Source organism: Lissotriton vulgaris, chromosome 1_2 (assembly GCF_964263255.1).
Source record: "Lissotriton vulgaris chromosome 1_2, aLisVul1.2, whole genome shotgun sequence".
NCBI lineage: Eukaryota > Metazoa > Chordata > Amphibia > Caudata > Salamandridae > Lissotriton > Lissotriton vulgaris.
In genome coordinates, this window is record NC_141686.1 from 51,151,017 (window position 1) to 51,175,503 (window position 24,487).

Genomic DNA, 24,487 nt, shown 5'->3' on the forward strand with positions numbered 1-24,487 from the left:
TTTGTGAAGGTGCCACATGGCGCGCATACACGCCATAGGGCATGTATGTGCGCCATATGCGCACACATGTTCATTTCAGGGGTGCATCAGGGTGTCCTTATGACACCCTTGCATCCTTGAAATTATTCTCTATTTGCGAGTCTCAAATTGCGAATCGCAAATTGAGAATAACTTCCCATTCATTTCTATGGGCCTCCTGGCCCATAGAAATGAATGGGAAATTATTCCTTAATTGCGATTCGAAATTTGCTAATCGCAATTAAGGAATTTTAAGAAATCGCAAACAAATTGCGAATTTCTACATACATCCCTATTTGTAAATCTCAAATAGCGATTTCTAAAAAATCGCTATTTTAGATTCGCAAATCAGGATGTTGATACATCTGCCCCTAAATTCTTTGTTCTACACTTGAGATTAGCTAGAGGCGTCCGCACTGCGAGATAAGAAGGGGTACGTTTGTAAATCTGTGAGTTTGGCGGTTCTCTGGGTTAATGGGTATTTTCTTACGACATGAGACATTTCCTTAACAAAATACATGTGACTATTATCTTTTTTGATTTGTCCTTAAATTTTCTTTTTTTGTAAATCATGCCCAAGCTGTTTATTACCACATATACCCACTTCTTGTAATGCTCGTCCTTCTTGATAGTTTATTAGGGGGGGCTGGGAAAGTTATACACAACATAAAAATGCATGTTCTTGAGCTTCCATGTGTATCATTGACAACTTGCCTTTTGCTCTTGTGACATACTAGGGTGACATACTAAGAGAAAAAATCCCTATTAATCATGTAGCCAGTGGAGGGAATCCACTTTTTTCTGCATGGTCACCCATGAAATTCTGCCTTTACATGAACGCTATTTTTGCTAGTATTAGGGGTCTGTGCACGGTGGAACAGTTACTCAGTGCCACAGTGCGTGTGTTCTGGTCCTAAAATCGCATTGGTAAAATTGATTATACAATAGAAAGTCATTCCTAAAGCGTGCCTTTTAAGCCCACATGGTAGGATGCTTATATATAAAAAAAAAGTTACACCCTTTACATACCTCACGCTTCAGAATGTATTAGATATGATAAATACCACCTGCTCTGGGTATTTTCCTTTATTAGGGAATACACAACACTAATATCACCGTGTCCTGATAATTACAGGGCCTTTTCCTCCACATTAAACTCATTTAGGTCTGACCTGCTAAACTGTATGGGTAATATGGCTTTTATCACGCCTGAAAAAGCCCACACAACACAGAATTGAATTTGACACTACAACAATAATTATCACAATAAAAAAACTAAGAATTATTAAAACTAACGTTTACATTATTATTGCTATTATTACACTACAGTGTTATTAGGATTACCTGAGCAGTGAGTAACTCCTCACATCGTTGTGATTGCTTCTCAATTGCTGCCTTGTAGTGTTTTTCACTCGCTTCTCCTTGTTGTTCGGCCGATGAATGGAGTAGTGCCTTGAAACAAATAAAAACAAATGAATACAAAAGGTAAGCTCTTTGCGAGAAAAGCCGTGCACAAAAAGGCAGAATTTTACACCTCCGATGTTTGGCATCATACATAGAATATGGAGTAGCCCCATCTCCTGGCCCCAACTAAAACAGACAAGAGGACAAACCTACTCTCTGTATTAAACAAGCATTTGCAATGCAATAGGTCGCGCATTAGGAAAGTTTGAGCTATTGGTATTGTAAATGACAATTTTTTTTATTAATGTGTTGGTTTTTGAAAATAGCGAAATTAATAGCTTTGTCATTGACAATGCCAATAGTTTTAACTTTCGCAAATGTGACACCTATAGCATTTGTACTGCAATATGTTTTGTATTTACGTGATTTAGATGTATAAGTGAAATATTAACATCTTTTTGTGACATTTGTAATAAAGCCTGAAACATTGAGAGAGCATATTTGAACCAATTGTTGTTGAATGGTTGCACAGACTGATGCTGTGTTGGCGCTGAGTGATGTGGTGGTGGTGACGAGTGATGCTGTGGCGGTTCAGTGATGCTGAGGTAGCGCATAGTGATGTTGTGGTGGTGCTGAGTGATGCTGTGGTGATGCGATAGATAGAGTGAGCGTGATAGATAGAGGGAGGGCGATAGATAGAGGGAGGGCGATAGATAGAGGGAGGGCGATAGATAGAGGGAGGGCGATAGAGTGAAAGAGGGCGATAGAGCGAGGGAGGGCGATAGAGCGAGGGAGGGCGATAGATAGAGTGAGGGAGGGCGATATATAGAGTGGGGGAGGGCGATAGATAGAGTGAGGGAGGGCGATAGATAGAGTGAGGGAGGGCGATAGATAGAGTGAGGGAGGGCGATAGATAGAGTGAGGGAGGGCGATAGATATGACGATAGATAGACAGATAGAGTGAGGGCGATAGATAGATAGAGTGATGATAGACAGAGTGAGGGTAATAGATAGATAGACGGTGATAGAGTGAGGGAGATAGATGGATGGATAGATGGATAGATAGATAGTGTGAGGGCGATAGAGTGAGGGCAATAGATAGATAGAGTGAGGGCGATAGATAGATAGATAGCTAGAGTGAGGGCAATAGCTAGAGTGAGGGCGATAGATAGATAGAGTGAGGGCAATAGATAGATAGAGTGAGGGCGATAGATACAGTGAGTGCGATAGATAGATGGCGATAGAGTGAGTGCGACAGATAGAGTGAGGGCGATAGAGTGCGATAGATAGATGGTTGTGTTTGTTGTTGTGTGTGTGGGGCTGTGGGTGCGGAGCTGTGGGTGTGGGGCTGTGGGTGTGGGGGCTGTGAGTGTGGGGTTGTGAGTGTGGGGTTGTGGGTGTTGTGTTTGGGTTTGTGTGTTGTGTTTGGGGTTGTGTTGTGGTTTTGGGGTTGTGTGTGTGGGTGAGTGTGGTCGTGTGTGGTTTTCTGTGTGCTTGTGTGTGTGGTTGTATGTGTCTGGTTGTGTGTGAGTGGTTGTGTGTGTGTGTAGTTGTGTTTGTGTAGGGTTGTGTGTGGGGAGTTGTGTGTGTGAGGGTGTGTGTGTGGGGGGTTGTGTGTGTGGGGTTGTGTGTGTGTGGGGGGGGTTGTGTGTGTGTCTGGGGTTGTGTGTGTGTCTGGGGTTGTGTGTGTGGGGTTGTGTGTGTGTGGGGTTGTGTGTGTGTGGGGTTATGTGTGTGTGGGGTTGTGTGTGTGGGTGTGTGTGTGTGGGGGGTTGTGGGTGTGGGAGGGTGTGTGGGGTTGTGTGTGTGGGGGGGTTGCTCGTGTGGGGGGGCTGCGTGTGTGTGGGGTTATGTGCGTGTGTGTGGGGTTGTGTGTGGGGTTGTGTGTGTGTGGGGTTGTGTGTGTGGAGTTGTGTATGTGTGGAGTTTGTGTGGAGTTGTGTGGTTGTGTAGGTGTGTGTGTGTGTGTGGTGTGTGTATGGGGGTGGGGTGTGTGTATGGGGGTGGGGTACTTCAGCTTCATTGGCTCACCCAAGTATCCCTGGAGTGACACTTAACTTAAAAATCCTAACATATGATGTAAACATGACTGTTAATAGTTTCTGAAAAGTAATATTTTGCACAAAGAAAACTCAACTCTTGTTAATATAGGGATACTTAGCAGGCTTGCACATGAGGTTACAACATTTGTTCTAGCACAGGTGGAGTTAGTGGAAAACTCCATGTTGTACAACTAGGAGCGATTTTCTAACTGTATTCATTTGCCCTGTTTCACACTATTTAATTCTGATTGGTTTAGTTGGTGAGAACCATGCACAACTGTAGTAAATGTATGAAATCCGCTGCTCAGAACACTATAAAACAGTGTTCTTTGCCTGTGTAGAGAGCTCCTTTCACTTACTGACCCTTGGAGAAGAATCCATGACGGATTTTTCTCCCATTTTCGACTTTGATATTTGTAGACCTGAACTTTACCAAGTTCTTTAATTGAATTGTGTCCTTTATCTGAGCTTCAATCTCTGATGTATTGGTTTAAAGGATCTTGACTATTTCAATTGATTACTGTAGAACACATTCTGAAAATAAAATCTGTAAGGTTCAAGATTTCTCCGCCTGTCTTTCTTGTTGAACCAAATGTTTTTTTTGAGTTAAACTGAAATTGTCATCTAGTAAGTTTTAAATTGAGACACTTTTTTAACATGGACCACGAAAACCTGTAAAGTGATAAACATTACACCGGGTCCCTTAGTTGGCCAAAGTGTAAGAGTTGTAGAGAAACATCACTATCGAAGGGGAGTATCACCCAACACTATATTACAGGCATAAGCAATATTTAGTTGTTTTTTTCTTTAAACCAATTCAGTGCCGGAGACTGCTGCTCTCTTAAATCCCTCTGGGTGTGCAGAGCAGAAATGCATCTCTACACTTCATCATCACTGTCCCTTATTCGCACCCTACCAATTGAGGACATGGCAGGTTTGACAACTTTGTACCTTTCCATGAGGCCATAATCAACTTGGGGCGGCATTCAACATTTACAGAGTTGCGATTATGTGACTTTTTTCAGCCCGAACCAACGCAGCGCTCCAGCACTTAAAGCGTTACATTTTAAGTTGACACCAATTCTTCAAACGATTTCAGTGAACCATTAATTCTCCAGTGTTCAGACCTCTTATTTCCATCCTTGGCCATTGTTTTAGTGTGCTTTCCAGGTGCGAATTGTTTAACCTTTGCACTTGCCAACAAGTCACTAAGGTGGTGACCCGATGGCAGTTTGGTTAATGGGAAAAGGAATTCAAAACAAAAACAGGAGATGAGTAGCAGGATGAGACAGCCGGGCCAAAAAATCTGTTTTGACACAGAAACGCAGCACGCTGATATAAGCAATTTGCGATGCTCTCAGTGGCACATATGCGCCTCAAATCAGTGTTAAGTGGGCAGCCAGGTACTGTTCGGTACGGAGTACCTGCACTTATCCAATTTTCAGGAGTACTTGCACTTCTCAGCACTGCTGAAGCCTGAAATACATTTAATGGGAGACGATGGCACTTCTGAGGAGCAAGCAGGGGCTCTTAAGAGCGAGTCCCTGCACGTCTATATTTCCATTTAAAACACTGCAGAAAACAGCACACCTCGGTTAAGAATTAACATTATGCTCGTTTGCTCTTGAACCAGAGCAAATCCACCCGGAAGAGGCAGTGACTAGCAGGGTGTATGCATCGCAGGAGCAGACACACGTCACAAAACTGGTCACGCGCAACAGGGACTCCTCCTTTTAACTATAGGTAGTAGTCTGGCTCCAGCAGAACCAGTTCTGTAAATAGTGCTCAATGGAAACAAACGCTCAGCGTTCCTCTGCTTGCTACTCTGTTCACTCGCAACTTCAGAAGGGAAAATCAAAAACTCCTGTCAGCCGGTGAAGGCACAGGCATCCTTGAGAGTCCGTGGCAGCCAGGGACGGACTGGCCATTCATTTCACCGGGCACTGCCCGGAAGGCTGGAGCCATAAGTGGCTGATTCTGAAAGCCCACAGCGTTGCGGTGGACTGTATCCCACCGTCTCGAGATTAACTGCAACTGGTACAGACAGGGGTGTCAAGGGAGGAAGAGAGGGGCGGAGGGAGAGCGACTTCAAAGGGAGAGGAGAGGGAAGAAGACATTGTTTGAATAACTTGAAGGTGCAGCTAGTACAGTAACAGCCTGGTATCACCCCCAAACTGCGACTATATGCAGCTACCCTCTGAGGTAAGCTACCCGTCCCCAGGAGTACGTTTATTTTGAGACAGATACCCCCAGTGATCTCAGAACACCACCTTCAATGAATGCTGCCCCTTGCCAGGAAAATTGTGGATGAAAATTTAGAAGTTCTACTTAAACTGACTGTTACAAATAACACAGTGCAAGGGACAGGAAGGACGGCAGCAGCAATGTGCTTGCTCTAGGAGACGTTCAATGCGCATGCTTGAAAAGCAGTGTTCTCGCATGTTAGTGTCTATTGTCAAACAAGCCCTTTACCGCTAATGTAATTAAAGCAGGATGGGGGAGCGGATCCTTTGAAGCACGGCCTCGCGGCCGTCAAAGAAGTAAACAGCAGGGATGTAATTGGGGGGAGGAGAAGTCGCGCTTGGGTGAATGCCTGAGGCCAAGCTGCCCCTGGGAGGGAGGCTGATGGCTGTGATAGAAGCGCGGTCAAGAGGACGTGCACTTCTACAAATCCGGCTCGTAAAAAGTCAGCTTTGTGGATTGATAGCAATAGGTTCGAGTAAACTCGACCTAAAAAGGAAAGAATAAAAATGCTGTTTCCCAGAGTGACATGAGGAAGTCTTCCACAAACACAGGTAGGAGGTACATTTATTGAGGGACAAGAGTACACATGCAACTTGACAGCAGCAGCCAGCATGGAACTTGAGTTTAATTTGTCCTTGGATAAGGAAGCAAAAGAAATGGAAAGACCTGTTCTTCACAATGAAGTGCGTGAAATGCTAAGTTTGAAAGGTCTAGCTAAGGGTTCTCCAAAGTAAGTCCTGGAGGGTCGGATCCATGCCCGATTTTTAGCATATCTCCATTTAGATAAATTTAGCTATCTCAAAATCTGGTGCGGATCTGGCACTCCAGGACCAACTTTGGAGAATCCTGAGCTAGCTTAAGAGCGTCACTGTCGACTTGGCTGATTTGGAGTAAAATCCACTGTGTTTCTGATGAAAAGGGAAAAAAGGTCTGTCCATTGGCTGAAAAAAGGAAAGAGGCTGTGCTGACTACAAGACAGCAGCACGGAAGTGGATACTCTATGTTACGCTGCTTTGCATTGTTACATGATAACATTACTCAAATATCAGAGGGCAACGCATAGCCAATAATTATAGAGGCGCCCATCCCTCACAAATCAGAGTGTTCAGGGTGCAGCCTTCAGTTTACTAGGTTATGAGTCACCATTCTTTGAATAAACAGGCGGTATGGCACACAATCTTCAGTTCACACCGATGTGTGTCCCCAATAAATCAAATATCAGCGAGCACAGGAAACAAGCTTCACTTTGCAGGGGTACAGGCCATCAATCACTGAAATAAGAAAGAGTACGAGGTACAGTCCTTAGTTACAACAGGACACCAGGCAGGCCGGACTGGAAACCAAAACCGGCCCTGGCAAACTGCTCTGACTCGCCCCCTCCCCCCTGGGGGTTGGGGGTGTATTACGTTCTCGTCCAAAAGATTACAGGAGTCAAAGGTAAGTTCAAATATTTATTGAATAAGTGGGAAGTAACAGATTAAGCTGTTAACAGGCCTGAGCAAACTGTCCCTCTGTGGAATCTGGACCACTCACAGCGTGTTCCAGATTCCACTGAAAAACACAGAACACCACAGGGTGCCGCCGAGCTCTTTGCCAGGGCCGGTTTTCAGCTGATTTTGTTACAGGGCCGATTTTTCAGCTATGCTGCAAAATCGGCCCCCAGGCGCCCAAAACCGGCCCCCACCCGTGCGGCGCACCGGGGGATTGCCCGGTGCCTGCTACGGCCAGTCCGGCTGGACACCACTTACTCAGATATTTGAGGGTCCAACCAATCTACTGGCTTCAGATGCACGGGAGTGAGGGGCAGTAGTAACTAAGAGTTAAAGAAAGCAGCTTTTGAGATGAATCAAGACACAACAAAATAATGGTCCCGTTCAATGTACGGTACTCACAGTTGTGTGTTTGCTTACCGTAAAGAAAGAACCTGCAATGGCCTGTCCTGGATCTTTGCAGCCGCATGCCCTAACGGTGATGAACTTTCTGCATTATGCATGCTTGTCACACCACACTGTGTTGTTCTGCAGCACTGAGACTTGTATACAGGTTGTTGGGTGTCTGGGTGACCTCGAAAGGGCATGTGTGCCTCTGCATGCCTGAAATGGAGACAAATGATGTTGCTTCGGATTGGGAATATCCCAATCTAGGGTGGGGGTGAGGGGGTGAATAGGAAGTAGACAGCAACACAAAATGCCTGCCGAATACTTAGATCCAGGAAGTTGGCCTTAGTAATGGTGCCTTCTAGTGTGACTGGAAGGCATTTAGCATCTCAGTGCACATAAAGAGGGGAGAAGACCGGCCATCAGATCCCATTCAATATCCCCTATTGTGAGGAACTGTTGTGAACTGCGGTAATTTATATTCAGGTTTTGATATAGTGGGGAGAGCACTCAAAGGCCTTTGTTCCCTGTTTGAGGGGCCGAGCATTAGCATCGCTTCAGACCAGGAATTTTCCAATCAAGCACCTTTAGTATGGGGTGACTGCACTAAGTGCATGCTTGACGCTCAGCTTCAGTGACAGGGCCTTTGTTGTCGCGTGATCATGATTTCCATCTAGCAGCTCAGCAGGTCAAAATGTTGAGAGCGAGAATCCAGTACCTCCCACTTGATATCTCTCTTTATGGGTAATATAGGTAAACTGGAGGGAGGTTGACAGTATGGAGAGCTGCAAATGATCTCAGAACCCTAACCAACATGGTGGTCAGTCACTATGCTTTGGATCATAAATGTACCCTTCTGTGATGGTGGGTGGTAAGAGCCTTCATATGGCTAGTGGAAGAATGCATAGAATACTAATCTGACAATTCATTCTAGAGAGATAGCCTAAGCATCTTCCTGAGTGCCCATTATCCATCTGGTACCTTAGCAGCCCTCAAAAGTGAGAACAGAGGTGCCCGCAGCTTCCAACCTGAATTCCTAGTTGTCTGGATGAGGTTTACAGTTATGATTATGAACAAGCACATCGTTCAAGTTGCATACGTTTCAGAGTGAGGTAAGGTTAAGGTTTGTGTATAAGCATTCGAAGTAATGGTACAGGTCGAGTTAATGGATTAGAAGTGAGGTAATTTGGTAATTTCCATGATAAGTTTACGAAGGTGAAGTGATAGCATTCAAAGTAATGGTATTTAAAGTAGTGAATATCTAACTAATGGGATTTTTACAACAGTCTATGCGTTTCAAAGTACGAAATAAAACATGCAAACGTATATTTGTTGTGAGATATTCAAATTATCTCATCACTTCTGGCCTACTAAAGATTAACAATTGCGTCGATTTTGCATATCTGAGTTGAACTTTTGTGAACAAAAAGTGCCATCTACAACTACGTAGAACCAGGGTCTGCAGATACTTGCATACAAAGGGGCACTCTACAGCTGTGGAAAACCTGCAAGTAAAGCAATTATCTGCTGTCACAAATTTCAGGGAATAGTGGAAGAATTCATGTTCCCGGACAAGGGGTTGACATTGGAAAACTCGTTTATATCCAGAAAACTTTAGCTTTTTGGGTAGGCCCGAAGCTTCCCAATAGTCTCTGTACTCAATTTGCACATTTACTGTTGTGGCCACTTTCTGGCGTTTAGATGAATTCATCACTGTGTCTGACCATACTGTTACAGGTGGAAATAAAGAAAACACAAATTAAATTCCATTTCTAGATTAATCCAGAGTTTACGCAGCTGGATAATCTACCTTTTTATGATTAGGAGTGTGCATTAAAATCTACAACTTTTTTTGTTTCCCCTCTGTAGTCTTTTCGGATTTTTATGATTTTTATGATTTTAAAGTAAACATTTGTACTAATATTCTTTGGCTCATTAAATGGAGCCTCTTGATGCCATTTTCTTCTTTGCCTGTAAAGAAAGCAAAGTTGTAGATGATGAACCCTGTTTGTTATTCATCCAGCACCAGTGATAAGTAGAAGGCAAACATTTATTAATAGGTTTTAGGGATTCAAATTAACTAAGGGTCCGAATATGATTTCAGGTGGATCGCCACCGCCAGGCCATCGGATGCGGTCCGTCCCGCATCTCAGGCTTCGGTCCAACTGCTGCATAATGATGCGGTCGGTCGAAGCGCAGCAGACGAAGGGACCGACCAATGACTCCGACAGGCTCAAGAAGCCCGTCAGGTCGTCGGTCGGAGCGAAATCCCTACAATGGAGGCGGTGCCTACAGAGGCACTGCCGTAGAGATTACGATGACGCTATTCCCTCTGCCTTTACATGGCAGGCTGACTGCCATGTGAAAGCAGAAGGAATGGGACTTTGAAGGCCACTATCAGGGTCCCTGTACCCCGTGGGCCTCTGCTATGGACCCAGGGGGGCACATGTGGTTACCCCCCAAACATCCATGCACCGTGTACCTGGCACCACATGGTGTTTTGTACATGGTGCATGGATGTATGAGAACTACCCTTATCCACTGTGGCTTGTGCTGCAGCCCTTTACTAGGGCCTTGTAGTAATCACTTTCATTCAATAATATTGCCAAGAAGAATGTTTAAGTGGTAGGTTTAATCCAAGAAGAAAAGCACATCTATGTACTTCAGTGTCAAAGGGTAGAATCAATCTGGGTACAACACAGCATTCTAACAGTGCTCTTTAGAACACAGAACACTAGCATTTAAAAGGATACACAGGAAATGCATGCATGCAAGAACGAGACATTTAAAGGGGAAACACAGGATACTACACATCCTCCTTTTTTCTAAAATAACAAAATACCGACTATCCTCCTTTTTCTAAAATAATAAAACAATTAAAAAAAACTAGAATATATACATATAAATAACTAATTCCTAAATTATGTACCATAAAACACAAAATAACCGCACAGATACAGAAGAATGTATCATTAAATAATCTGAACTAAGAAGCATAGTATTTAACAGTAGCTTTTAACACATTTGTCAGTACATATTATCATGTTGCATTGAGATTTTTTAGACGTAGAAGGTGAAGGAGAATCGCTATCAGAATCATAATCAGAAGAATCAGTATTATCAACATGGACAATTTTAGATGACTGTGAAGAACTTCTATTGCAGACCTTAGCATAATGCCCCACAACCCCACAATTAGAACATTTAGCATACCTAGCGGGACATTTCTCAAAACCTGCATTGTGATTTTTATCTCCACAACGATAGCACGCAAAGGAAAAAGAATCACAGTTATTATTATTATACATTTTCCTAGTGAAAGATTTCGAGTTATGAAACTTTCTCTGAGAACTCCCATCGGATTGAAACTTCTTATCCCCTTTCTTGTCCAAAGACTCCTTATTAGATTTTACAGAAATTTTGTTAACCGTAGAAGTAGTAGTTCCAGACTGATCAGCTAAAGCTTTGGAGCTTCTATCCGATAACTCGGCTTTTTTCAATAAAGTTATTACATCCTTCAGACTAGACTCTCCCTCAATCCATAGTCTATCTTGAATACTCTTATTCCTGGAACACACAACAACTTGATCACGAATGAATTTGTCGTGTAATACTCCAAATTTGCAGTGCATGGCAAGCAATTTCAATTGGGAAACATATTCTTCTACTGACTCATTCTTCAACTGTTTCCTTTTGAAAAATGCACATCTGGTAACACCAATACATACTATAGGTGAATAATGCTCAGGTAAATCAGAAATTGCAGCTTTAAAAATATCAATATCACTTGCTCTTTCTGGTTTTTGCATCTGATTATAGACTCTTAAACCTTCTGGACCAAGACTATGTAGAAGCATTCTCAATTTACGTTCAGGTAACAAAGTTCCAACATTGTCTTCTAAAGTGGCTATATAATTGAGAAAATATTCCTTCCACTCAGACCACTTTATACTTGGTTCACCAGGTGAAGTTAACAACTCTTTAGGCGTGCTAATATTTATATTGATGCATGAAGAAGTTGCAGAACTGTTTGAAGAATTACTTGTGGAAGCAGAATTGGTGATACTCATGTTGTTCGAAGAAAATTAAGATAATGTAAGAACAATAAAAAAAAATGAATAAACTTACAATGCTGGTCTAAATTGTAGAAAACGCTGGATAAATACGAGTAATTTGAAGAAAAACGAAGTGCTGATGTGCTTCAATGGTTAAATAACCTCGTAATTTGGTTCGTATAAATCCAAGATGGAGGCACGTACAAAATGCGGGGTTACGCGACGTGACCTCTGATGTGCCAATCAATGCGCTTCTTGTGCTGTGCCAATCAAAGCGCTTCAATGCGTCACACGTTACCAAGCAACGACAAGCCGTGGAGATGCGAGCGCTTGTTTCATGCACGCACGCGTTGCTAGGCAGTAAATTGAAGAAATGCGCAGCAACGGAAAGGCACGTTGAAAGGTAAACATGTAGACAAAGTTAATATTTTGGGTTGAAGATATTAAATATGAATGACGAACAGATCGAACATGAAGCAGTAAATGTACTCACGATTTCCTTAGAAATACGATGTTACCAGCAATTGTAGTTGAATAACAATCAACCTTTAACACGAAGAGCAGAAAACAGTTAAAAACATTTTCTAGTAAGTAGTAGAAGTAGATTTGAAGAGGAGATCGATGAATCCTTGAAGAAATTGAAGAATCCCACTCAAAATCAGAGTACAAATAACGAAGAAAGAAGAGAAAAAAAAATTATCTCAAAAATAGTTATTGGTTCTTGAAAGTATCCCATCCTCGTCGCCAGTTTGTAGTAATCACTTTCATTCAATAATATTGCCAAGAAGAATGTTTAAGTGGTAGGTTTAATTCAAGAAGAAAAGCACATCCATGTACTTCAGTGTCAAAGGGTAGATTCAATCTGGGTACAACACAGCATTCTAACAGTGCTCTGTAGAACACAGAACACTAGCATTTAAAAGGATACACAGGAAATGCATGCATGCAAGAACGAGACATTTAAAGGGGAAACACAGGATACTACAGGCCTCCGCACAAGCAGCAATGGAAAAGAGCAGTTATCCGACCGCCTGCACAGTGGTCATATTGCAATCGGTTAGGTGGAACCGCCGACATATAATCGATCGGACATCTGCCCAAAACAATGGCGGTCGGACGCTCCTCTGACCGCCAGTGTAATGAGGCCCTAAATTAGCAAAAACATCTAAGGGAGGTGTGGTGGAAGAGCAATTTGCCTAGGTTCTTGTACTGAATGGTCGGTTTAAGTTTAGACACTTTCACATTTATTAACATTTGATCAGGCTGAAGAAGCATTTGTTTTCATGGCCCAAGTGCTGGAAGTGACCTAGGCCTCTCCGAGGGAGCCTGCCAGGGGGAGCACAGCTGTGACATCCAGGATTTGGAAGAGAAACTGGGGCTGTCATAAGGAGATTGCTATTGCACCCTAGAGCAAGGCAAATAAAAATGATTCATTTATGTCCAGGATACCTTGTGGAGATGTTAAGACAGAAAAAAGGATAAAGGTTCACGATATACTTCCTTTGGATTCATGATGTAGAAATAGTTACAACTCCACGTGCCAAGGGAGTTGGATTGGAGGATAGGGATGCTTTTTTTGCAGGAGGCAGACACAAATAACTGCTATCAAAATGCAGCTATAAAATTAACATACTCTGAAGGGTTGTAAAAACAAAATTGTTTTGACATACATATTGTACAGCTATCTCAATGGTATTGTATTTCATAACTAAAATATTGTTTTGAATATTTTGAAGCGGAGCCCTTTTGCAGAGCAGAGGTTATGGGCTTGCTCATGGAAATATTTTATTATGTAGGGATAGTAAGTATGAGTAAGATTTAAAATGTTATGCAAATGCATACTTAGTCATCTTCTGGCCCATGTACATACGTTTGGTAACCACAACTGTCAACAGTTCTGTTTTAACTTCATTCACAAACCGAAACCTTGCTTAATCAAATGAAAAGCTTTCAAATACTGAGGAATGCTCCCTTGCTATGGTGATTTTTCCTTGGACACCAGTGTGGAAGAATTGTAGGCTTGCCTAAATGTTCTCGCCATAGTGAATTGTTAGGGTTCCCTTTAGGGAACACCAGCAATAGGTGGCGGACACCCACACACTTGCAGAAAACATGAGAGGCTAGTTTCCCACCCTGGAAATAGCTGCCGATGTATTCCTGTCAGGATACATGTAAATCCGATTTCAGAAAATTGAGAGCAAGCAACCACAACGTTGGTGGAGTTTCAGGGAAAGGTGTTTCTCCACAAGAATCATATTCAAATCATCAAAACAGCAAACTAAATAACTTGTAAGCAAAAGAACGTAAATAATGGTTTTACATGTACAAAAATGTGGACTTGCTACATTTCAGTATACGTATATATCTAAGCATATGAGGGCTTCTATGAAGCTGAAACAGTTGCTGCTTCCAAGTACTATGCCTGGAATTATTCTACAATGGCAGGGATAAAGCCAGAGTCTGCTGTGGGCGTCTGAGCAGCGCTTTGGCCAACGGCATTCATCATATCATACAAATCTGTATTCGATTATAAATACAACCATAAAAGAGCATACAATCACAAAAAATACATTTATAAATAGTGAGATATGCAATAGGAACAAATAGGCAATCATTCATATACCATCTTAAAAAGTTAAAAGGAACATGACAATGTCAACAGTGCGATGAATTAAATAGTCTCATGTACCACATCAAGTTTAATCAGGTCTAGATTATGTTGATCTCAGAGCAGCACGTAAAAAGCATGAAAAAGCAAAAAGAATGTGCTTGTTCGGCAGGAGCTGCAGATACATAAGCGACAGACGAGCTCGCGAGAAAGTCAAGACTTTCAGTACCGAGAGAGGTACCACTTCCTAGGCATATTAAATATTTGTACAACAACACAAAATGTAGGGTTTCCTGTGGAGACATATTGTTGCAGCCACAGCTAAAGTGCCTGAGCTAGATCAGCCACTAGGGGTGGCTAGAAGATGATGTAACAAGTTAAATCTGAATTGTACCACCACAAATCTGTACCTCTCATTGAATAGGGGACAAAAGTATGGCACCATATCATGAATGGTTTTTAATGACAGATGTCCCCATACGGGGGGGCGCTAGAGGGCGCCGGACAAGATGGCCGCACTTGTGTGAGGCTCCGTCCCGGCCATTGCAAATCCGCTCAAAAATCCTGCTTTACCCCAGCTCTTTTGCCTTCCACCCCGGCTGCGTCCTTTCCGCTTTCAGCGGTGACCCCCTGGGGCGCTTTGCGGAAGGATTGAGGCTGTGCCGAGGGCGTCTGGAGCGGAGCGGCCCGCGCTGGGCGTGCAGGTCGGCAAACCCGGCGGCTGTGGAGCGGCGGCCTCGGGGTGATCTGGGCGCTGGACATCGTCGCTGCCTCGGCGAGCGGAGCCTGGGAGACGGCGTGTCAGGACTGCAGCAGCGCGGAGGTGGATCTGCCAGCGGATCCTTTGGAGCGGCCTCGGAGCGCTGAAAGGCCTGGACTTGGCCCTACTGGTCCTGGTGAGTGGGGCGGGGATCACGCTAGCTCGGTGCTGCGGAGGTGGTACTGGGCCGCGTTGGCCCGCGCCGCGCGAGCTGGGGCCGGGGGGGGGCTGAAGGAGAGTCGGCTGAGGTGCGGTTGGGAGCACCGGCGGGAGATTGCGCTGGGCTGCCTGGAGAAGCGCTTGAGGACACACGGGTCCCCTGGGGGGCCTACTACATTGGGGGCCGAGGAGAGAAGGAGCACCCGCCATCTTGGGCAATCTATCTGCGCTGTTGCTTGCGTCTGTGCACCAGCGAATGGAGATCTTCCGGCGCATACAGCTCTAACATCGGCAGTGTCGGAGGGCCCTCCTGGGAACTGCATAAGACTGTACACTCCTGCTGAGGAGTAGACATTGTTTCGGCGCACTCTGCCCGCTGTGTCGAGGGGACTGTTTGGCCTGCACTAGTAGTACCTCGGGGCCTGGGCCTGGTCGTGCTCCGGGGCGGATAGCGACACGAGTGGGAACAGCTGGCCCGGAGGGACTGAATCTAAAACTGCGCTGACCCCAATCGCAGGCATGGGCAGGACCGACAGAAGCCAACCCAAACTTAACTTTGAAGCAAAAAAGGCTACGCAGACTTCCTCCCAGGCGCCAGTGGACTCTGACCAGGGGGGGGCTGCTGGGGGTACACCTAATCTAGAATCCACACTGGTGGCAATGCAAAAGACTCTACAATCTATCGAGGGCACTATGGAGTCCGTCAATCATCGTCTTGACCAAATGGCGACGCAATTTGACCGTCAGAACGAACGGATGGGCGAGGTGGAGCAGCGAGTTTCGGCCACGGAGGACGGTCTGGCCACAGTCTCGTCCAAAGTGTTCAGTATGGAAAGGGTTCTGGCGGTCATACAAGCGAAGAATGAGGAATTGGAAGGGAGGTCTAGGCGGAACAACGTTCGCGTTACGGGTCTGCCGGAGTCCACCAACGTGGGGCGCATGGAAGACTACATGGAACGCATGATTGTTGACATTTTTGGCGCTGACCACCTCTCTCGCCTATTCATTGTGGAGCGTGCGCATCGCTCTCTGGCCAAGAAACCACCACCGGGAGCGCCACCGCGTCCTATTGTGGCTAGGATCCTGAACTACAGGGACCGGGACACCATCTTGAGGCTAGCCAGGGAGAAGGGCTCCATTGAATATCAGGGCAATAAATTGGAGTTCTTTCCGGACTTCACCATGGCGGTACAGACTGCACGGAAGGAATTCGCTGCGGTGAAACAGTTGCTGAGGGCCGAGAACGTGGCTTATGCCATGCTGTATCCTGCGCGCCTTCGGATTGGGCCTCCTTCGGATAACAAAATCTTCTCTTCACCCAAGGCGGCTATGGACTATGCCAAGAGGCTGAAAAAACGTGCCAAGGAACCGCCAGGGCGCCATGAGGGTGATGATGAACGACTGGGAGAAGAGGATTGACTTGAGTCGCACTGCTAGCCCTAGGGCGGAGGGAACGACGGGTGACTGCACTGGGCCGCCTCTACTGCATGGTGCTCTTTGACACTCGAGAGCCACAAGGGCACTTCAGCATTTGATCCACTTAACACTATTGTTTTGGGAGCTGAGGGGGGCGACGCTCAGGCTGACGCTGTTCCTGCTTCTATCGCCTGCTCGCCTCCCTGGGGTCTTTCTACGGGATCAGCTTGGTAGACTGCGGTTCTGTTGGACAATATGAGTAACCTCGTTGGCTGTGGTGGCACCTCTGAGCTCTGCGAGCCCCACTTTAGGCGGGGAAGCTTCATGGGCGCCCAGTGCAATGTACTGATGCACGAATATTAAAGGGTTTGCAGCTCTGACCGGGGTGTGGGTGGGGGAGTTGGGGTTGTTGATGACGGCAATGGTCTAAGCTCTCGTCAGTTCTGGCGGGGGTGAGGCGCCGCTACGTCCCCAGATAAGGGAGATCCCCAAAACGTGGTTGTTTGCATTGTTGGGGGTTGCAAAGGGGGGGGGATGTGGGGATTCTTTGGCAAACTGGGGGTGCTGAAGTGGGTGGAGGGTTGGGGGAAGGGAAGTTGAGAACTGTTGAGTTGTTGGGGTTTTTCCTGATCAAAGAGACGAAGTCTGGGAACTGCATGGGGGGTGAGTGGGGTCACAGCCGGGGATGTGGGAAGCTTACCTGCAATATTGATGTTGACACCGGGCTGGAGGAGGGGGAGGGGGGGACTGTCACGATGGGGCTGCTGGGGATGAAATCACTGATGGGATGCTTACACACTTGGCGATATGGATAGGGGGGGCACACTAAATTGTGTTACGTGGAATGTGCGAGGGTTGAATAAGCCGCAAAAAACACGACAAATGCTTGCCTTTCTCAACAGACATGGAGCCCAAGTAGTGTTTCTGCAGGAGACGCATCTGAAGGGCACGGCGGCCGAAATGGTGGGCAAACAATGGGCGGGGGCGAGGTGGGCTACGGCGTACTCTTCCTATGCCCGTGGGGTAATGATCTTGATAAAAAAGAATGTTCCTTTTGAGGTGATGCATGTGGACGTGGACCAGGATGGTAGATATATTGTTGTGCAGGGTAAACTGTGTGGCACGCTGGTCACTCTTCTCAATGTCTACGGTCCTAATATAGATAATCCTGATTTTTTCGTTGCTCTCTGGAACAAGCTGTATGAACTGCCACCCTCGGCTATCATCTGTGGGGGGGATTGGAATGTTACATTAGACTCTGGTATGGACAGGCGGCAGGATCGGCCCCATGAACATAGGAGGGCGACGGATGCAGTGTGTGAGGGAATGCATGGCCTGCACTTGGTGGATGTTTGGCGCTTGCGAAATCCTGGCAGACGGGAGGGGACTTGTTACACGTCAGCGCATAATACGTGGTCGAGACTGGATTTTTGGCTATTGACCCGAGATGTGAGTGGTTGGGTGATGACTGTGGAACATCTGCCCCGTACGCTGTCTGATCATGCCCCTGTTAAATTGCAGCTGCGGATGCCTATGCACACTCCTGCTCCATTTACTTGGCGACTCTCACCTGGAGTACTGACGGATCAAGTGTTGAGTGAACGCCTGCGGCAGGTGATTGAGGAATTTTTTGAGATAAATGTGGGCTCTGTGGATAGTATGCTCACGGTGTGGGAGGCCTTTAAGGTCTCAGTGCGGGGTGCTTGTATTGGGTTGCGGTCCGGGGTCCTCACGTCCATCAGAGACTCTATGTCCAGATTGGAGAGGGAGCTGTTGTCTCTGGAGCGCCAACTGGAGGAGGGGGCGGAGAACACGCTCTTAGCAGATGTCAGGGCAAAGGTTACAGAATATAATGAATTAGCCGACCAGGAGGTGAAATTTCTGTCCAAACGTGCTACGGCAAGGTACTATGGTGAAGGGGGTAGGCCGGGTAAGGGGCTCGCTGATAGAATTCGCGATCCTTGGGCAAAGCACTGTTCTGTCTTGGAAATTGAGGATCAGGGGGAAGTGGTGACCACGACGGAAGGTATACTCGCCAGCTTCTCGAGTCATTATGCACAACTCTATGAACATAGGGAAACAGCGGAAGAGGCAGACATATCACGGTATTTGGAGGATGTGGCGCTAGTGTGGCTCTCCAGGGGTCAACAGGAATTCCTAATGCACCATGTCACTGAAGCGGAGTTCCGAGATGCTATCGCTGCACTCCCAAATGGAAAGGCGGCTGGCACGGATGGCTTGCCTGCTGAATTTTATAAGACCTTTGCAGACTTGCTTGTTCCGCGGTTGGCGATGGTTCTGGAGGAGGCCTTTGAATGCGGACGGCTTCCGGCGACCATGAGAGAAGCGCTGTTAGTGGCGCTCCCCAAACCCGGAAAACCTCTGAATAAATGCGAATCATACCGCCCGCTTTCACTTATGAATACTGACGTTAAAATAATTGCCAAGGTGTTGGCCACGAGACTGCGGCTGATACTACCGGTCATGGTACTACCTGATCAGTCGGGATTTATCCCTCTTCGGTCCACCACTCACAACCTACGGACATTATTCGCTGTACTGCATCTCCTTAAGCCGGAGCTGGCTGCGGTGGCGGTCCTGCTAGATGCCGCCAAAGCCTTTGATTCAGTGGCGTGGAGGTACATGATGGCCGTACTACACCGAATGGGGGTCCCTTACTTCTTCACGTCTCTGATCGCCCTGCTATATAATGCGCCCACGGCAAGAGTCAGGGTTAACGGGTATGTCTCTTCCTCCTTTCAGATACAGAGGGGGACTAGACAGGGGTGCCCTCTCTCGCCCCTGCTTTTTGCAATAATGATGGAGCCACTGGCCTGTATTTTGCGACAAAGGTATGCGGACGCAGCATTGAAATTTCCTCTCCGATCACTGGCTGTCTCGATGTATGCCGATGACATGGTCCTATACGTCAGGGACCCGGCACTCCACCTGGAACGTATACTTCGAGAATTCATCAAATTCGGTAGGCACTCCGGACTAACCATAAACTGGGACAAGTCGATTGTGCTACCTCTCACGGATGCTACCCATCGGGTCCCTTTAGAATTCCCGCTGGAGTGGGCGACGGAGTCGGTTAGATATCTGGGCATCTGGGTACATAGGGATTGTCAGGAAGTCATACGGGCCAATTACGGCGTTGCCATATCCAAGCTGGAGGATCAGGTGGCGAAATGGACTCACTTGCCGCTTACCCTGGCGGACAGAGTGTCACTAATAAAAATGGTGGTGCTTCCGAAATTTCTGTATCTCTTCACGAACATCCCAATTGCGTTGACATCCCACTTTTTTGCGAGGCTCAGATCCCTGTTAATATCTCTCACATGGGCTGGCAAGAGGCCGCGAGTGACTTGGGAGGTGTTGGTCAAGCCATACGGTCTGGGCGGGTTTGCCCTGCCGGACATGCGGCTTTATTATCTATGCGTGCAGGCACACTTCGCGAGTTACTGGATAACCGCACCGCCATACACTCCGCACGTGGCGCTGGAAGCGAGCGCGGTTTTGCCATACCCCTTAAGGGCTATGATCGCCAATGAACATTCGGTCTTTGAGAAGGGGGAGATTGACACGGTGCGAATCACGGCAACTGCATGGCACAGCTTAGGCAAACGGGCTGATAGATTGCCGCTATATGCCCCGGCTATGCCACTACTCTATCACTCAGATATTTCTGTGACGGGAGAACCGGGAGGGTTGCAGATACTGCGGGAAGCTGGGCTGCAGACCATGGGAGACCTGTTTCCTGGAGCCTCGTTTATCTCCTCTCGGGAGATGACGATCAACTCGACGAATGCCACTATGTCCACCTTTATGTATGTTAGATTACGGGCCGCCGTGCATGACTTATATCCTACGTATCCGGATGAGCCTCCGGCCCTAAGTGCCTTGCAGCTGCTATATACGATTAAGGACAGGACTAAACTGTTATCTAAGCTATATAAGGCTGCACAAGAAGATGAGGGCGGGGGGGCGGCGCTGGCTAGAGCACGGTGGGACAGGGACCTCCCGGAACCGCTGAGTGACGATGAGTGGAATGAATGCTGTGCGATGACGGGGGGGTATGTGATAAATGGCAACTTCCGCCTTCTACATTATAAGTTTCTGCAACAATGGTACTATACGCCTACACAACTGGTGAGATATGGTCTTAGATCCACTGCTCAATGTGTCCGGTGTGGGGCCGAGGAGGCCGACTTTATTCATCTGGCCTGGGGGTGCCCCCGAGTCTACGATTTCTGGAGAGAGGTGACTGAACGGTTGACTATCATCACCTCGATTGAGGTGCGGCTGGATGTACGCCTGTGTCTTTTGGGTATCGCTTCTGGTGTGGCTGCTCCGTTGCGACGTTTTGTGGTGCTGGCGCTTCAGATGGCCAAGAGGAGAATCGCTATGGTTTGGGGGGGGAGGAGAGCGCCTGAGGTGCAACTGTGGCTGAAGGACATGGCCTATTGCAGGGACCAACTGAACTGCTATTATGACGAATTGCCTGCGGTGTCCCGCCCGAGGGACATATGGACACCGTTCACACTGTACATGCTGTCTTTGGCAGAGTCCGATAGTGACGATAGTGTGGTTACAGCATTGTCTGCTGGAGGGGATGCGGGTGTGTGAGGGGTCCCTGTGGAGTGTTGCTCCGACTACCTTGTGTGCTGAGTGGAATACTCTCTGGTTGCTTCCGACAGTACCTAGACAGTGCCCGTGCGAGTGGGTATGTCTTGTTCTGCTGAGATGGGCATGCCAGTGTGCCTTACGGTGCCTCATTACAGCCTAAGGGTAATTGCGGGAGAGCGGTGAAGATATCCTTCTCTGGAGGCCCTGTCGGCCGTCTGCAGTATCGCCTATCCTGTCACGTTCTGGCTGAAGGACTTAGACTATTCTTGCTGATCAGGTTCTGTTGGGGAGGGGGGGTTCGGGGTTCTTAGGGTTGTTATTGTTTATAAAACTGAAATTAGACCGAGATCACATGGGGGCACAACGGCCGCAGTCGTTGGGAGTGTTGGACTTAATGCATATGTCTCTGCTGCAGTGCCTATCTGAGCTAGGGATTCTGGACTTCTGCACTCGTGCCTCTGGCGAATTATCTCAAGATTGTATGATATCTGTGACACTCTGATTGCGGCCGGCCCCAGCAGTGGGTTGTGGGCACACCGCTGTGTATATTAACAATGTGCAATAAAGGTCTTCCAAAAAAAAAAAAAAAAAAAAACAGATGTCCCCATACTATTGCTTTCGCAAGCTCTATATGTTTGTGTTGTAATAAAGCACGCTCCCAAAAAAAAACAAGCATTTGCAATGCAATAGGTCTCGCATTAGGAAAGTTTGAGCTATTGGTATTGTAAATGATTTTTTTTTTATTTATGTGTTGTTTTTGAAAATAGCGAAATTAATAGCTTTGTCATTTACAATGCAAATAGTTATAACTTTCGCAAATGTAACACCTATAGCATTTGTAATGCAATATGTGTTGTATTTACGTGACTTACATTTATTGCTATTACAAATAACAATGTCTTGAAATTTTTTTAAATAATTAATACTTAAATAAAAGTTATTGTAATTTATAATGGCAATAGCTTAAGCTTTTGTAAATAACTTTTGTGAAGATTATGTTCAATGTATTTTATTGTGACGAAAATCCAAGAACAGAAGTGAAATATTAACATCTTTTTATGACATTTGTAATAAAGCTTGAAACATTGAGAGAACATATTTGAATCAGTGATGCTGTGGTGGTGCTGAGTTATGCTGTTGTGGTGCTGAGTTATGCTGTTGTTGTGCTGAGTGATGCTGTGGTTGCACTGAGTGATGCTGCAGTTGTGCTGAGTGATGCTGCGGTTGCGCTGAGTGATGCTGTGGCTGCGCGGAGTGATCCTGTGGTTGCGCTGGGAGACACTGTGGTGGCGCTGAGTGACGCTGTGGTGGTGCTGAGGGATGCATTCTTGTCCCTGAGTGATGATGTGGTGTTGCTGAGTGATACTGTGGTGGTGCTGAGTGATGCTGTGGTGGTGCTGAGTGATGCTGTGGTAGGAGAGACAAATAGCCATTTACCGGCTGATTTCTACAAAGTGAAACTAGAAAACCTACATAAATCGCTGCATCCCCACTTTACCAAATTGCGTGATCTTAGGCAAATATGTTATCTTACCGACACTCCTTTTTGTGCTTTATCGCAAATTAAAGTGCCTTCAAATACCCAAGTTTTAAATGTCGGATGTAAAAAAACATATTCAGACTTAATAGACTATAATGTTGCTATGTCTACAAAAATCTGGACCACAAACAGGATTCACATGACAACGGTCTTGGTTCGTAGGTCACTAATGGCACTGTCACCAAGGTAGTGGCTGAGGGCATATTGGTTCTAAGGTCCTGTTTAAATTCTATCACGTTTAATAAATCCTTCTCAATGCAGTGCGATAATGGTCATATGAATGCCAGAGATTCCGCATGTGAAATAACTACACTTGTAGAAATCAAATAATCAAATAAGAGTTTATTGTTATCAGTTAATAAAAACCATCCCAATATACATATAAAACAATACTTTAAAAAAAATATTTGCTTATCTTAGAAACATGAATTAATAATGCTAGAGCTCAGGGGAATGCTGTCTTGTTAAAAAAAAACATTATCATTATAACATTTATTCAGACAATTTCACTGTTGCTATAAATCTACGTATGCCACAGTAAAAGATTCAACAACTCTAAGTGTCAACATCTCAGAGCTGTTTTATCCATATATATTGTGTACTCATTTTATGAAGCAAATTGTAGGAATCGTAGTCTTTGTCATCTTATGTCACATGATGTTTGTTGTATGATTTTCATGGCAAACATTTTCAGGGCTCGGCTCGTGCATGGCCTCTAAGAGCCAAGCCGGACCCTTAGCTCGGCTCAGTTCACCATGTTAATCTGATGTCTATCCCACATCTCACCTATGTCCCTATAATATAAGTAAGGTACAAGACAGCACCTCTAAATCACGAACTAAGGTAGAGAATGTTACTCTTCCGCCAGAGGGTTGTGGCCCTCGTCTTCCAAAACACAGAATCGACAATGCTTAACTGTGCTGTGCCGAGTAAAGTATCAAACTGCGAGTCTGGCAATGGAGTCTGCCACCGCCAAAGCCCGGACAGATTTCCGTTCTCCATACTGCATAATAACTTAATAGCAGTCAGGTCGAACCTGTCTCGGCTTCTTTGCAGACCTCACAGGTGTCCCTCTTGATTTTTTTTCTGAAGCAAAAACCCGGACAAGCACCAAATTGGGGATGGTAGCAAATGTTACTAGAGTTCAGCAGCGCCCCGTCAGATAAGGTGGGCGCTAACACCTGGACGAGCGCTGCGCGCCAGTGGCTGATTAGGTCATCCGCGTGAAGGGCAGCGGCTGCCCCCGAGGGGTAATAAAAGGGCTTCCAGTCTCTCGCGCGCGCCCTCTCGGGCTCTTCGGCTGTCGTGGTATGAGGAGGTGTCACGTGTTAGCTTTGCGCAGGCTGTGGGAAGGGGAAACGGCGGTTTATGTGCCATCCTGCACGGCTAAGTGTGTGCTGCGGTCATATTTATTTATTTATTTATTTATTTATGGAATTTTTAATGCGCAGCTAATACCCGAGGGTGTCTAGGCGCAGTATGATGCTTTAGGAAACAGTAATCAGCACACAAACTTATTGGTTAAAGAGCCAAGTCTTCAAAGCCCTACGAAAACAAATAAGAGTGGGGGCAGTTTTGATATGTGAAGGGAGAGAGTTCCACAGTCTGGGAGTTGCTACCAAGAATCGTCTGTCTCCCCAGGTGGCGGTTCTTGTTCGGGGCACAGATAGTAAACAGCTAGCTGCTGATCTTAGGTTCCTTATAGGGGTGTATAGCTGAAATGCCTCTCTTAAAA

General features: G+C 46.0%; 1 protein-coding gene across 3 annotated transcripts in view; it reads right to left on the reverse strand.

Moving 5' to 3' along the window:
• CCDC91 (coiled-coil domain containing 91) overlaps window positions 1-24,487 on the reverse strand; it is a 1,919,235-nt gene that overhangs the window by 633,815 nt on the left and 1,260,933 nt on the right. For all 3 annotated transcript variants that reach the window (XR_015307530.1, XM_086952800.1, XM_086952801.1), the window contains exon 8: window positions 1,363-1,470. Coding sequence is in view for 2 of the 3 variants with exons in the window: in XM_086952800.1 (XP_086808926.1) it covers window positions 1,363-1,470 (108 nt within the window). In the remaining variant the exon portion in view is untranslated. The remainder of the gene's footprint in view (window positions 1-1,362; window positions 1,471-24,487) is intronic.